Source organism: Quercus robur, chromosome 1, assembly GCF_932294415.1.
Source record: "Quercus robur chromosome 1, dhQueRobu3.1, whole genome shotgun sequence".
Taxonomy (NCBI): Eukaryota; Viridiplantae; Streptophyta; class Magnoliopsida; order Fagales; family Fagaceae; genus Quercus; species Quercus robur.
The window spans coordinates 17,595,654-17,611,774 of NC_065534.1; the positions used below are offsets into that span (position 1 = coordinate 17,595,654).

The following is a 16,121-nucleotide window of genomic DNA, read 5'->3' on the forward strand; positions in this document are numbered from 1 at the left end:
GTGGATAACACCGCTGGTAGTGCTTTAATGTCCTTCGTGGACGGTTTCTCAGGATATAGGCAGATCAAGATGGCTCCTTCACAAAATTAATATTTTAAACATTTTCTAGGTAAAAGTAAATGGTAATTGTCAATATTACAAAAATGTTAATGGTATGGTTGTCTTTTTTTGGCGAGGTAATAGGAGAGAGGCAGGTGGGATTTGAACCCTAATACCCAAACACCACAGGAGTTGTTGGAATCACTACACTATCTCTCAAATCCGCAATAGTATGATTGTCTGATTTATTGCACCACCACCTTATTCTATTTTCATTATTTAGATTAACTTGTATTTCATAGTGTTTCTAACGAAAAACACCAAAGTTCGATCCCCTTCCCCCACTTAAAATATATAATAATAGAAAAAAAAAAAAAAAAAAATGGTGCACAACGCAATATTTTCTCAATTATCCAACCGTTATGGTTCACTCTTCTTTGCTCTTTTGTTGGCATTAAAATTACACCAAATTCTCAACCCCCTACCTACTTTCACCAAAAAAAAGAAAACCCCAAAATGCAAATTTTCATTTCCATGCAACAAAATTACAATTACAAATAGAATTTGTCTTCCTCTTCCTCAATTTTTTCCTGTTGCACTTATGAGCAACAATGGCTGTAGTAATAATGATCATAATCTAATTGGGAAGTGATGGCGAGGCGCTAGTGGGAACTGATGGTGTCCAAGAATAGATGAGCAAGCCCATAACGAGAATTATGGCTCCTGCAACAAAGCCTGTAGGAAGGGATGATGCAACACCAAGGTAGGGTAGCGGCAACGTGAACACATAAACAGATATTGGCACTGCCATAAAAAATAAAAACCGAGATGAGGCCAACATATTAATTAAAATTATTCATTGAGTACAATATGTTCAGTGTTTCACAAGCAAACATTCCTTGTGAAACAGAACTTCGATATTTGTGAGGATTTGGGTTTGAAATTGACTTCTGTCTAAGCTTGGCCAATTCTAGAGAAGGGAAAAGTGGGAATATTGCTCAAGTCAAGAGGGTCCTCAGGGATATTTGCTATGGAGTGTACTTAATGCAACTATAAATCACTAACTAATGCTTTATGACTCCCAGATGACTTTGAGATAACTAATGCATTTGCGTCTAATTCTTGTTTTTACCATGCTACATTAGTGGTCTCAGATAATGCACCCTCTGGAGCAATTACTGTTGAGCTTACTGACCTTGTACAAGACTTGCATTGACAAAACAAATGGCATACCTGAAAATGTGGAAGCAAGGCTAGAAACTACAGCAGAAGAGATCTTGAGCAGATAGAGCAATGATATGTTGAAACCCATGTTGACAACAATAAACAGTAAAGGTAGCAGTGGAGCACCATCACATCCTGCAGCCAGAAATTTGAACGTAACTGAATGAATCACTTCATTTAAAATGAAATTCCATCATAGCAGAAAGATAACTGTAGCAGGTGAAATAAAAGGAACACAACTTGATTCAATTTAATTTATTTATCTTGGTGAAACCATAACTGAAACCCAGAGGATTACAACCCTTCTGGCCGCAAATGCAAATCTATGTATAATTATCAAATTTCCCTATGCTTGTGCATTCAAATTACAATTGAAATAGCAAGCATTTGTAAAGGCAAATCTATGTATTATTCTCAAATTTCCCTACTCTTCTTTGACATATTATATACGTTAGTTTTAATAGAAATGTTAATTAAATTATTTTATGAGGTACAGAAGACATAATTGGCAATGTTGCTACAAGCAGGGCTCCACCCCATATCTTTAAAAGCCTAATAGTCTAGCAGAAATTTCCGATTCAACTCAGCGAACACCAAGGTTTGATGTTTAAAAGAGCTTCTATAAGATTTCCATCTTTATAAAGGTGAAGTTTCACTCTAGGGAAGAGAGAGAGAGAGAGAGAGAGAGATCAGACCTTGGTGGTGGCAAGTACCCTTCCCAAGAAATGGTTCATGAGTTTGAGTCCAGGAATCAACCTCTCCAAAACTTGGGAGTAAGGCTGCCTACCAAGAACCTCTCCCATACCCAGTAAAAGCATGATCCACTGAATAAACCTTATTTTCTTTGTCAAAATTAACTCAGGTTCTATATTGCATTAGTTTGGCTTTGAGATATCAATCTTGTTTAATTCCTTAACAGATGTCAAGAGAGGGAGTGTATTGATAGTGTTGAATGAGGTGTATTTATCTGCCTTCTTTTGCTTGCTAATAGATTTAGGAAGATAATTTTGCAAACAAAATGTAGCTTACCACTTGACAAAGTTCCAATGTTCAGAAAGCAAGCAGCACCGTCTTTAAGATAATTTGGCAGTTGACTAAATGGAATACCCCATAATTTTGACAGAAAAGGTAAAAGAAGGCAGATAAAGAAGGCCTGCACTAAACATAGATCCAAGCACCTTAGGCTACCATTTAGTTATGACAATGAAAATAGTTTTAAAAAAAGAGAGATAATGATCCCATATGACCATAAGATACCTACTTGGAAGGCAGATCCATAGGAATTTACAACAAATAGGTCTACTGAACCTCCCTATAACAGGAAAAATGGAATTGTATCAACATAACTAAAATTTTAGAGAAATAACTAATAATTACAAACATATTGGAAAGTTTAAAATTACAACATCACCAACATGCATACAATTGGGTAGCTTCTGAATCTTGCATGAGAAAAAAAATAAAAATAAAAAATCATTTCTGTTTAACTGAGAAATTGAAAAGTCATCTCATATTTCCTTGACTGTGTAAGGTTAATTTTGGTCATGCAATATATTTGACCCCTTCGATATGTTGTCATCATTTGATGATGGTTCAAAATGATATAAAAGTTGGAAATGAGAAATACTTTCAATCTAGAAACATATAAGATTAAAAGAGCCCACCATACAGACCTTTAGACGTTGGGCAGCATCTGAAAAGATTACTTCCTACAAATGATAAAAATGTTGCCTGTTACTGCAGAACAATACAAGGATGAAAACTGGGAAAAATCAATAATCAGTCAGAAAAGCCAACAACCTTGAGCACCGTATCAGCCGCTTGAAATAAAAATGAAACTACCATCAAAACACTCCAAAATATACCAGCTTCCTTCAATGAATGTCCAGCACTAGATCCACTGAGAAGTAAACAGAGTCAAGCAATCAAAAAGTAAAATTGTAAGACATTTGTAATAACAATTATTATGAGCAAATGGATTTTGGTTTGGGGTTTACTACTTTACTTTGTAAAGATTCTAAAGATTACCATATGTAGTATACTTGAAATTAGTAAAAATGTCCATTAATTTACAAGTTGGATTCTAATTTAGTTTATCTGGTTAAGCATTCTTCCTAAGATTTCTTCTTAGTCACCATTCACCAATAAAGGATTTACTGTAATAAGGGCAATGGAATTATTAATAAGACACAACCAGCCCTTTGCTTCAGTTCATTTCAAACTTTTGAAAGGAGTTAAGAAAAATTACTTAGAAAATGTTTCAATCATCTGATCCAATGGCAAAGATGATGTGGGAACCGTGAAGGAAACTATATTCTAATTTATTTTTATTTAATTTTTGGAGTCAATTATCTTTTTACTTGTTGATTATATTTTATTTTAGGTCTTTAGAAGTTAATTAGGTAATTAGTACTTTATATGATTTCCTAAAGTCCAGGTTATTTTTGTAATTATAATTGGGATTTTCCAAGACATTTATCATAAGGTTTCCTAAGTCAATTAGAGTTAAACTTAGCTTTTAGTCCTAGGTAGCCTATATAAGCACAATATTGTACTCCTATAAAGATGATGGATAACAACATTGATTAATAATGTTTCTCTTGGAGTTTTCCAATTGTCTAACTCCAGCCAACCTTGGGTGCTGACTCCTATATTTGTTCTCTCCTACTTGATGCTTACTCCTACATTTTCTATCTCGCTTGGTTCTGTCTCCTGGCAACCTTAGGTGCTAACTCTTATGTTAATTTTATTGTTTTGTACTTCAATTTCCGTCCTGCATCGAGTTTTAGTTTCAACCTGCATCAATAGATGAAGATGTAGAACCATTGTTATTAAAAATGCTAACCAGTTTTAGAGTCTGAAACTCTTTATACCATAGTCTCTCAGCATATCTCACCCATATCTTGGTCCAATAGGACCTAAGATGTGTTGCATGTTATTAGATTACAATCCCATGAATCATGAATGAGACAGACAATAAACTTGAGAGCTTGCCCACTTTATATTACTGCCTCAAGGTATTTTTTCTTAAACCTATACTCTCAAACTTTATGATCATCAATAGCTAATAGATGAGCATCAACATGAGACAATAATCTTAATTGAAGATATATATATATGGCTTACCTTGCCACTGTTATGATTACACCAATGGCTACAAGAAAGCATCCAAGTAGTTGGTTGACTTTATATCTCCTTCCAAGAAAAACGGTTGACAGAATAATTTGCCACACAAGAAAGGTCTGCAAAATAATTCAGGATCATTTTGATTATTCAAGTTCAGAGCTACCTTTTGAAAAGGAAACATTGTTGGTTGGTCTCAAGCCTGCATGAGCTATTGGGAATATGAATACTAGATTTTGCATAAATAAATATGGAACCAGAGCAAAAGCGTTATCGCATTCTACATTTTGAGCCAATCCACTCCAGATAAATTTTCAGTTACACTACGCTTGTGCCCATCATCACTATTCTTTATATTATTTTTATGTAGTGCTTCAAAACACAGAACAACCCAACTGGGTATTCCAGAGAAAAACTTCGCCACCAGAATTCAGTGGATACTGGGTTCCTGAACTGCTGAATGATTAATTATGCAACCTGGTAGCACATAAAAACTATTAAACATATATGGTATGCACTATATTAGTGAATGTATTCACTTATATACATTAAAGTAATTTTAAAGTATAAATTTTTACTTCCATTTTTTTCCACGTATATATTGTCCCTATTAGAGACACAAAATGATCAATTATACTTCTGTCATGCAATCCATCTAGCTGGGTCACTTGTTAAACCACAAAGTGCAAGCTTTAGCCATTCAGATTCAAAACAATGTGTTTTAACACAACACTATGACTAGAGAACTCACAGCAATTCATCAATATATATTTAATTATTATATATAATTATTTAATATTATTTTTATGTAGTGCTTTAAAACACAGAACAACCCAACTGGGTATTCCAGAGAAAAACTTCGCCACCAGAATTCAGTGGATACTGGATTCCTGAACTGCTGAATGATTAATTATGCAACCTGGTAGCATATAAAAACTATTAAACATATATGGTATGCACTATATTAGTGCTTGTATTCACCTATATACATTAAAGTAATTTTAAAGTATAAATTTTTACTTACATTTTTCTTTTCCACGTATATATTGTCCCTATTAGAGACACAAAATGATCAATTATATTTCTGTCATGCAATCCATCCGGCTGGATCACTTGTTAAACCACAAAGTGCAAGCTTTAGCCATTCAGATTCAAAACAATGCGTTTTAACACAACACTACGACTAGAGAACTCACAGAAATTCATCAATATATTTAATAATTATTATATATACGGTGTGTCATGTGTGCATGAATTATTTCTTCTACTTGAATAAAAAATTTACTTGTCAAAAAATATATAAAACAAAATTAAGAAAGTTATCATTAGTGCCTCTTACCTGAGACAAAATTGGGATTGATGCTCCAGAAAGAATTGCTGATCCAAGGAAGGACAAGAAATAAAATATATGATATTTTAATGACTATTGTATGTGGAATAAAAGCATAACACAACTCGATTATCTTAGCAAAAACCAAGAAGTAATAGATAGCTGACGAAGATAAATTTACATGCATCCTTTGAATTGAATCCCTATCATAAGTACTTAAACAAAAAGTAAAATATAAGAAAACTAAATGAACAAGAAGCACTATAGAGAGAACCACAAGCCCACAAAAATGAGGCCCCCCGATTCAGCAGTAGATAAGGATTTCATTATGCAATCAGCAAATAAATAGAAATTTAAATGTTAAGACAAATGCAATGTGCATGGACTGATGCTTAACTGACAATGAAAAAAATCCATCTATAAGATCTTCAAGCAATGGATAATATATGAATATAGGAAATTTGGAGTAAATTAATTTTCAAAGCCTACACCAGAGCAGTTGTTTCTTCACCTACTATGTTGAACTCCCAAAGTTGGGTAAATTTGATAGAACATTGTGCACGGTCAAAGTAAAAATTCCCTTGTCCTGCCCTCTTCTACGGTGACAACAACCTCTCATATAAAAGAATCCTTAAACTCCTGTTCCTTCTTAATAGGATGTTGAGCAAGGTGCTTTGCTATGGCCCTCCCCTTGACAGACTTTTTGGTTACAACACTTGGCCTTGCGCAAAAAAGAGCCTTACATAGCTGCTATGATCTACCCATCTTATCTAGCCTTTCTTTGGTATTCCTGTCGAGTATGGTAATGGCTTCTTGACGTGCAGGATTTATCAAATAACTAACCAGGATGTGTTTTTCTTTTTTGAATTTCTAATTCTCAAGCAACCAGAATGTTTGATGGAAAGACAGAAGTACTATAAGGTCATATAGAGCAAAACATTTAGAATTTAGCAACCAAGAATGTCCGTAGATATAATCCCATGAAGCAAATAAAAGCATAATGAAATGGGCATTACCTCCAGCTGCCATTCCAGTAGCAGCACCAAGGGCTTCCAAGAGACCAACAGCAAGGAATGGAGCCTTTGGCAAGGAAAGCATCTCATCTGTAACAATGCCAGCATGGTATCGGAGATACAATATGGAGAAGTATACAATTACATATCTGAAAAACAAAATTTACAGTAAAACACAACTTAGTCCATAGTAGTGAAGGCAAAGTATTTAATCCTTCCTCAGAGTAATTCCATTAATTACATATAATAATTAAAAAATAAAAATAAAAATAAAAAAACTAACCTTAATTAATTACATAAAACAGTTATAGTAAACAAGGAGTCAGGATCAATTTATAAGAAATCAGAGTAAAGAAGAATTCAAAGGTGTAGGAAGGGACTTATGTCACCACAAACAAAGATCAAAGCAAGATTAATTACAATGTATAAATATAAAAAGCACAACCACTGAACCACCATATATATATGTATATGTATTTCAAACTTTAAAGACCAATTATTGACAATTTTCCTTTTTTTTTCTTTCTCATATAATTTTTATTCCTATTTTTATTTATATTTTTACTACTAATTAGTAAACTATTTTAGGAAACTTTTATAGGAAAATAAAAAAGCTGCTTTTTTGACATTGTATATGTCATTAATTATTATTGAGAGAAAAAAACACTAAAATTGCTACAAATTTTGCCACATAAGATTTACAAACTAACGTAACAATGAATATAATTGGTGAATTTCAACCAAATATAAATATACATATATATTTTGAATGTTCTAAATTACTCTTCTTCTTTTATTCCTTTTTATTATAATACCTAAATTTGTAAAGCTTATTTGAGTAAAATTTGTCAATATCCTAATTAACATTAGGGGTGTCAATGTTCGACCCAACCCACGAACACAACACGAACCCGATATGGGTTTTTGCGGGTTAGGGTTGTGTCCTAATAGGTTTTGGTCATAAACGGGTCGACTTGAAAGCAATACGATAAAAAATGTGTCATAAGTGGGTCAATCCACATAACCCGTAATAGACACGTTTGACACGCCAATTTATTTTTGTCAACCCGAAATGACCCACTTAACATGATAAGAAACATGTCATAAGCGGATCAACCCGCATAAATCACAATAGACACGTTTGACATACCAATTTATTTGTGTCAACCAAAAATGACCCACTTAACACAACCTGTTTAACTCATATAACAAATAAATATTCATTTTATTTTAGATTTATCAAATACCTTTTATATCCAACACATATTTTAAATTTAAAAAGAAAAGTAAGTAATTACAAAAACTTACAAGGGATATAATTAAAAATTGAAAATTTACAAACCCTAGATCTCTAAACCCTAAAAACCTTAAATCTCTAAACCTTATTATAAATATCTTCTTCTTTTTTTTTTTCTTTTTTTCTTTTTTCCAGCTAGTCACTCTACTATCTTATAGTCTCATGCCCAATTCTCAAACTCAAAGTCTCAAACCGGTTATTGCTCTTTCTCTCTCTCTGGATAATAATCGTAGTCATAGTCAGGATTAGTCTACTGTTTGCTCCAATTCTTTCAATATTGATACTTAGCATTTGGTGAGTTCCAAAGATATTATATTTTTGTTGAACTATGTTATTTTTGTTAAACTATGTTATTTTGAATTTGAGTTGAAGTATATGCACTTCTTTTAGAGTGTAAAGAACTTATTTTTATATGAATATTATATTTTTGTTGAACTATATTATTTTGAATGTGGATTGAAAACTTGAAATATATGCACTGCTTTTGGGATGTAAAAAAAATTTATTTCTAGAGGGATGTTATATTAAATATTATGCAGGTTGAAATGGGTTGTGTTACATTCGTGTCAATTGAACACGACTCGTTTATCAAGTGTGTGAAATGGGTTGGGTAAGGTCAACCCGCCTTATTAACAGGTTGGGTTAGGATTGAAGGATCATTACACGATTATTAAATGGGTCAGATTAGGGTTAAACCATTTAGTCGAATACCCCTATCTCGACACGATATGATCCCGACACGCTAACTAGAATTGACACCCTTGACTAACATCACTCTTCTAGAAAACTAATGGGGAAGCACCAAAAGAATAAGGACTTTAATTGTAATTTGTAGAATCTCAGGAGGGTATTATGCAAATTGGCCAAAATTGAATGTGACTCTTTTTCGCCGGACCGCAGCAAAAGCCAAAAACACAAGGGTCTGACTCAGCTGAAAAGGAATAGAGAAACACGTGGCAGATTCTATTATTGGAATTTTCCACGTGGCCCACCAGGAAACTATGGTAACCATCAAAATCTAAAGGCAGAAAGTAACCGCAGGTCATTATATCACATCTCACCCTAGTCCCCCACCACCCTTTTATGTGGGCTTTTGACATTACGACGTTAGACTCTTTTTTCAAAATTTAGGCCCACCATGTCTCACCATGGATCTATGGTTTCTATTGAAGTTGGGCCCACCACTAAATTTGGACTTTAACACTTCGCGGTCGCTGCGTCTTTCTTTTTCAGACTTTTTTTCTCAAATGTTCTTTTCTTTTCTTTTTTTCTTGTTTTTTCTTTTTGTGCCAAATAGGACAACAAAAAGAGTTGAACCTTTTAATATAATTCTTTTTTTTTTCTTTTTCTCAATTGTTGAACCTTTCAACCTTTTCTATGTTTCCGTATATACCATGACAATAATGGAAGCTTTTTTAAAGCCATAGCCAGGTATCTACTACCCATTTGTACTAATACATGTGAAATAAGTTTATATATACATCAAATTATTGAAAATATTTACATCTACTAGTAATTTTTTATAGGTAACTATTGGAATCTACTAATAAAAATTAACACTAACAGAATTATTTTAATTAATAAGCAATAGTTACAATACTAGTATTTTTTAACTTTTTTGTCTAATATTTTTCTAATTAATTCTTACTAATATTATATAATATTATCGATATGATGAGCAAAAATATCTCCTTCACACCACAACTCCCATTGACCAAAGTGATGTCTACAAAACACGCAAGTACATAACTCCTCCGATACGTTCACCAAATTAAAATGTCATTCATTGCATTTGGAGTGTCACATCAAACCAAATTCAAAGGTTATGCTTTTTGATAGACATCACTTTGGTCTTTCATCAATATATAGCTTCAAAGCATATGGCAATGCAGCTTGTAAAGCGTGGAGTTTAAAATTGGGGTTGGAGTCGGGAAATTGGGCACGGCAGCCCACGGCAAAAGACAAATGGAAATTCGAAAAAAGAAATGTAGCGTGCAAAGCATGGATTTTAAACTTTGGCCGTCGGGGATGATGGCAACTTTGAATCCAAGGCTGTGGTCACATGAAAAATAATAACACGAAGAAGAAAAAGGCCAAATTTTAATATTTGTCTGATTCACTTGATTTTAAAAACATTTTATTGCCCATCAGGAAAAAAAAAAAAAATTTTATTTAGTTCATATATCACATTATAAAACTTCAAATAAAAATCGTAATATAAGGTGAGAATTTAGAACATTGTAACAGTTATATATAACATCATCTCTCGCATAGAAGTAAATTCTATACTTAAGGAACCCATCCATGTAAGTATCGTTAAATGTATAACGGTGATATAAAACAACAGTTAACCTTAGGTGAAAGTGGTAGTGGTAGTGGTAGTGTAATAATTATATACAAAATCGTCTCTCACATGGAGTGGATTTTGTGCTTATAGGATTTTATGCATGTTATACAAGATAACAAATCCTTTGGCATTTAGGTGCGTGGCTTCAAAAGATTAAATTAAATAAAAAAAAAAATTTTACTTTAGGCGTACGATATGCTATATATACAGTATGCTATAAGGTGGCGGGTGAGAATAAAAACATCATAAGCAAATGTGCCGTGTAGTAAGAGCAATGATGGTGCCAAAAATTTAACAATTTCACGTCATAAAAAACTATTTTATTATATTATTTTACAAAACATCCAATATCATGTTAGTAGTTTTATTTTATCATTTAAAATAATATATTTATTATAATAAATAAACAACAACAACAACCACCACCATTAACACAATAAAATATATATATATTTTTTTACCATCTTAGCCACAGTGTACTATAGCTCAACAACTAATTTTTTGGGCATTTCCTTGCAGCATGTTTTTTAGTATTTGTGGTGTCAAAAATAACAATATGACTTTTTAGTACTACCAATACTAATGCTCTTAATTATTAATAAATTAAAGAAGTAGCAATGTGCTAGCCTCAAATGGCATCTTTTTTTTTTTTTTGTAAGAACAAATTAAAGAATGAGTGAAGCAAAAAGTTTATTAGTTATAACTTATAATAGTAGTAAGAAATATTTTATGAACCAAATGGCAAGTGCGGCTGCAATATTCTTTTAGTAAAAAAATAATAGATGTGCGAACACTCTGACACAAATGGTCACAAATCAATCACAGTACTTTAAAGCTTTTTTTTTTTTTTTTTTATAGGAACTTTAAAGCTTTTTACTTTTTATTGAAAGAGTTACTTTTTTATGCAAAGAATTTTTATCAAACCCACCGTACCCACGTGACAAGTTAAAAAAAAAAAAAAAAAAAAAAAAACCCTTGTAAATCATATGACTCATTTTTAAATATTGCTATGTGTAGATGGTTGTATAAAAATTCCTACTACCGGTAGCATAAAAATCTTTTCCTTTTAAATCCACCTATAGATGAATCAATATTTGTCTATTTCAATTCTGGCTGTGTGGGTTTGTTTGTGACAGGTTGTGTACAAAACTTTGTTGTCTCTTTAATATAATGAAGTCAATAGTATTTTCCACAAACAAAACATAAATAATAATAAAATTACAATGTATTTAATATTATATAAGCTTCTTTTTTTTTTTTTGAGAAAGAAATCAATCTATACTTGAACATAAAAGCACAACCCCCCAAGTCTAAAATTATATATAATAAAACCAATAAACCTAAGGGCATAGGTTAGTCAAACCCAATTATTAATATTTATATATACACAAAAGTTTTCTTAACTTATGACATGTATGAAAATAATAACAAGCAATAATTATCTAATTCATTTTTAACTTATTACATCCATGCATAATAATCATAACTGGAATATGAGACCCAGTTTCCAAAAACTTTTTAAATATTCTAACCCCAAAAATTAAATAAAATAAAATAAACGAAATAATATGCCATGGAATGTGCTAGTACTTAGTCCGATCTAAATCTCCCGCCACAACCGTTTAATCCAACGATCATGATTTTTTTTTTTTTTTTTGGGTCTTAATTAAAAAATTAAAATGAAGTACTAGTCTAGATTGAAAATTTTAATGAGTTATTACGCATTGATTTTCACTCGAGGTTCCAAACTAGTAAAATTCCAAAATGAGCTTCGAAAGTAGTAAAAAAAAAAAAAAAGATAGTAAAGAAAGAAAAGAAAAGAAGTACCCGAAAGTGGCGAGCTGAGCGAGAAAAAACGGGTAGTGCTTCAACGGAACCAAGGCCAGTTTATACAACACCCGATTCCCTACTCCCATCACCACCGTCACCGCCGCTGCCACCACCACCTTCACCTTCTTACTCTGATCCATTCTCTTATTCCTCTTCTCCTCATTCTCTTCTTCTGATTCTATTTCCGCAGTCCGATCCTGATCGCTCTCGCTCTTCTCCTCCTCCTCCCTCGTCAACGACGACAAATTCTCCACCGCGTACGAGCACGGCCCCGCCGCCGCAGCCGCAGCCTTATCCTCCCCATCGCCGCACGGTCCCACCGCCTCCACCACCGCCGCCGCTCTAATAATCTTCCTCGATCTCAAATGATGATTCGAGCAATAATTCTGAGGGAGCCGCGAAATCTCAACCGTCCGTGACGATGACGTCGTCATCCTGCTCAGCCGAATTGGTCGGTTCGACACGCCCGCCCCGGCGGTTATCCGGTGACAATATGACGTCATGATTTTTATTTTCAATTATGCAAAAAGCCAAAACAAAAGATTCAAATCTTTTTCAGAGTGAGAGAGAAAAATAGGTGAGTTTTTGAGACACTTCGCTGTCTCAGTAATTTTTTTTCTTTCGTGTTGGATGGGTTCTGTTTATAATGAGTTTTTTTTTTTTTTTGGGGTTGTGTGGCAATCAGATACGGCCAAATCTAAACTGTGTTGCCACGTGTACTTATGATTATTGGCTGGAATTTTGTGCACGTTTTGTCAACGAAGGGACTGTTTTTGTTTGAAACCAATGAGGGACTGACAGCTGGTTGGAGATTCTGCACAGGTCGCTTGGTATGATGCTGACGTGGCCTAACATTTTTTTTAATAATATATAAGTTTATAATAATTTTGGGCTATTGCCAAAAGCAAAACAAAACAATGGGTGTTGAGTTGTAATCTCAATTAAGTCGAGATTAATTATGAATTCTTATGATCTCATCAACAACTCATTAGGAGTAGTCAAATTTGTTCTTTCTTTTGGTCATATTATTCTAATTAATATCTCTCTGTCGTTTCTCTAATTAACATTAGATAAGATAACAAAATCATCCATGTTTCTAAGTCATCAAATTTTTTTTTCCCTTTCATTAGTCATGTCTTAATCCTCAACGTTACATAAAATATTGTTTCGTAATTAAATTTACTATAAATCATTTTTTTTAGTATACTTGGCAAATCAAGAGGTATTCCGTGCCCATTCTTCATAATATTTCTAACAAAATGGGAGGTGTGGCCATATACAATAGCACCAATTTGTGTATGTACGTTGACTTCCCTTTTTTTCTTCAAAGTATCCTTATAATTTAAGACACATTTCATGGACATATTAGACAATAGCAGTGGTGAAGCCAGACTATTTTTTTAGGGGACTAATGTGCAAAAATTAATATAAATTTTTTATTTTTCATAGAAAATACAAGGAGGAGGGGGGGTTTTATCAAAACCCAAAGGGGCCATGGCCTCGTTCTGCCCCCCCCCCCCCCCCTCCCCCTCTCTCCGCCAGTGGACAATAGTGTGCATTGGTCGAGTTTGTTGGATTCGGGAGATTTTCCAACCCAACCCGCTCTCATTGGGTTGAGAAATCTTCAATAGAATTCATGCCAACTCTAAAAATCAACCCAACCCAAAAGCATCAACTTGGTTTGGGTCATTAGCTTAGGGGCTAATTTGGTTGTCCTAATAAAAAAAGGATTTTCAATCATTTATTTAAGCTTGTCATTCAATAAATAAATACAATTTATACAATTGGGCATAATATTTCAATTTCATCCAAATTTAGTATTAAAGATCAAAATAAACTAAACTAACAAATTCAAACTAAATCCTTAAATTTTAATTAAATAAAACAACAAATCTAAAATATTAGTATAATGGGTTGGATTGTGTTACTTGGATTGAAAATTTTGTCTACCCAACCCAAAACCTCAATATAAACTTATAATCTAGCCCAATTCATCAACTTATAAAAGGCCAACCTGATGCACCAAAAAGATTAGCCTGGGTTGGCTATAGTTGGTGAGCTAAATACAAACCCCTAATTGAGGTTTGGTTAAAAATATAAATATGGCCTCTAGTGCAAACTTGGTAGGCTAACAATTTTTTCCTGTACTTTTCCTAACTTTCTTAGATTTTTTTTTTCCAATTAAAAAACTAAATGTTACATGTGAGGACCAGATTTGAGTCTCCAACCCAAATGATAAATGAACTTAGACCCAAAAAGCCCAATACTATGAATTTGTAGAAAATGTGTTGGAAAACTAGGTTCTAATGAGTTAGATAACAATTACAATGGATTCAGATCATAGTGAAGTAAAAGTGGACAGGTATTATCTTAAGAAAATCGTTCTTGACACAGTCCGAGAAGATCAATTCATGTATATATTACTTGGAATTGATTACATAACAGTGTTAATGGCTACAGTCCTTTCTTTCTTTCTTTTCTCGATCCCTTTCTCTTAGGGCTTCCCTTCTAATTTATATTACTTCTCCCTCTTCATCTTTACCCTCCATATGGATGGTAGATTGCTTGGGTTGATCCTTATCCCATCAGCACCCTCCAAAAGTCTTTGGGAGTAGCTGTAAGGCTGAAAAACACTGTTCAAATATCATTTTTTCATTAATGCGGCCAGAGAGTTAGCTACAGAGCATTCAATGCGGTGGTAGCAGCTTCCTCTTAGATATTTCTTAGCTCCCATCCCCCTCGTACTTTTGTGACACACGTCCTTATCAGTAGAATTTCCTGGAATGTCACTTTGGATGATAAGATATACACTTTGGACGATAGGAAATACACTTTGAACACACGTCCTTCTCATTTGTAACTTACTTACAAGACTCTGAGTCTGACATCCTCATTACTGTTTATTTGTCCTCAGATCACCCAACGTCCTCAACCAAGGTCCAAGGCCTAATATTATATTTTTGGGCATAGGCCCTACACTACAATTCGTTTGAGATTTTTTTTAAATAATATTTCATTCATTCCCTTATTTAGAAATTTAATAGAAAGGATTGAAATGGTAATAAGAGAATAAAATTATTATAAGTTGAATGGTAATAATAAAACTATATATTTCTTAACTTTCGAGTCTCGACACCTCCATTTAAATTCTCAAAACAAATTATAGAAAATATACCATATTCCATTTCATTCGGTTGGATTTATTTTATAAATTCTCTCCTCCATTTCATTTCTAAAGGAGTACTCTGCGTCTCTACCCTTTTAAGCAAGGGAGTCAATACCGTACCAGAGGCTATACCGGTTTGGCCAACGGTACGATATATTTCGGATACCGGTCAATACAGGTATACCGTTTCGAGTTTACCGCTATTTTTTATATTTATAAATAAATAAATAAATAAATATATATATATATATATATATATGTATGTATGTATGTGTGTGTGTATTATAATAAATATAAAAGTTTACCATAAAACATTTCCTCAATTCAAAACTAATTATTCATGGTTTTAAACTTTAGTATCAATTAAAAAAAAATAAAAAACACAATATAAAAAATAGAAAGCTTAAAAGTTACCATTGCATACTAAGAAAACAAATAATACTAATAAGTTAATGTAAATAAGTTACCATTCTGCCCTAACAAAAATTCAAAAATTACAAAACTTAAAAAAATAAAATAAAAAAACTTTTTTCTGTACCGGCCGGTACGCCCGGTACTGCTCGAAATTGGCTGGTACTGGCCAGTATTGCCTAAAATTGGCCGGTATGGCCAGTATTTTTTCCGGTACGAAACAGGGAGTTATATGTACCGGTTTGCTTGCCGGTAGGGTATATACCGGCCGTACCGGCCAGTAAGATACGGAATCGACTCCCTTACTTTTAAGACAACTCCAACATGCAACTCCCTCTTTA

The 16,121-nt window shown here is 33.2% G+C and overlaps 1 protein-coding gene across 1 annotated transcript; it reads right to left on the bottom strand.

Annotated features, from left to right (window-relative positions):
• Nucleotides 1-422: 422 nt before the first annotated feature.
• LOC126723787 (protein CLT1, chloroplastic) lies at nucleotides 423-12,822 on the bottom strand. The gene is made up of 10 exons (XM_050427588.1): nucleotides 12,201-12,822; nucleotides 6,733-6,878; nucleotides 5,726-5,763; nucleotides 4,390-4,505; nucleotides 3,064-3,163; nucleotides 2,937-2,972; nucleotides 2,525-2,575; nucleotides 2,293-2,416; nucleotides 1,273-1,398; nucleotides 423-843 (listed from the first exon to the last, which is right to left on the bottom strand). The coding sequence occupies exons 1-10, from the start codon at nucleotides 12,704-12,706 to the stop codon at nucleotides 677-679; spliced, it is 1,410 nt and encodes a 469-aa protein (XP_050283545.1). The 5' UTR covers nucleotides 12,707-12,822; the 3' UTR covers nucleotides 423-676.
• Nucleotides 12,823-16,121: the final 3,299 nt, after the last annotated feature.

Coding starts and splice junctions, on each gene's coding strand:
- LOC126723787 (XM_050427588.1), bottom strand. CDS start 12,706: ATGACGTCATATTGTCACCGGATAACCGCCGGGGCGGGCGTGTCGAAC. Junction 5,764..6,732: donor TACTGGAATGGCAGCTGGAG/GTAATGCCCATT, acceptor TCCTTGGATCAG/CAATTCTTTCTGGAGCATCA. Junction 3,164..4,389: donor GTAATCATAACAGTGGCAAG/GTAAGCCATATA, acceptor TTTACTTCTCAG/TGGATCTAGTGCTGGACATT.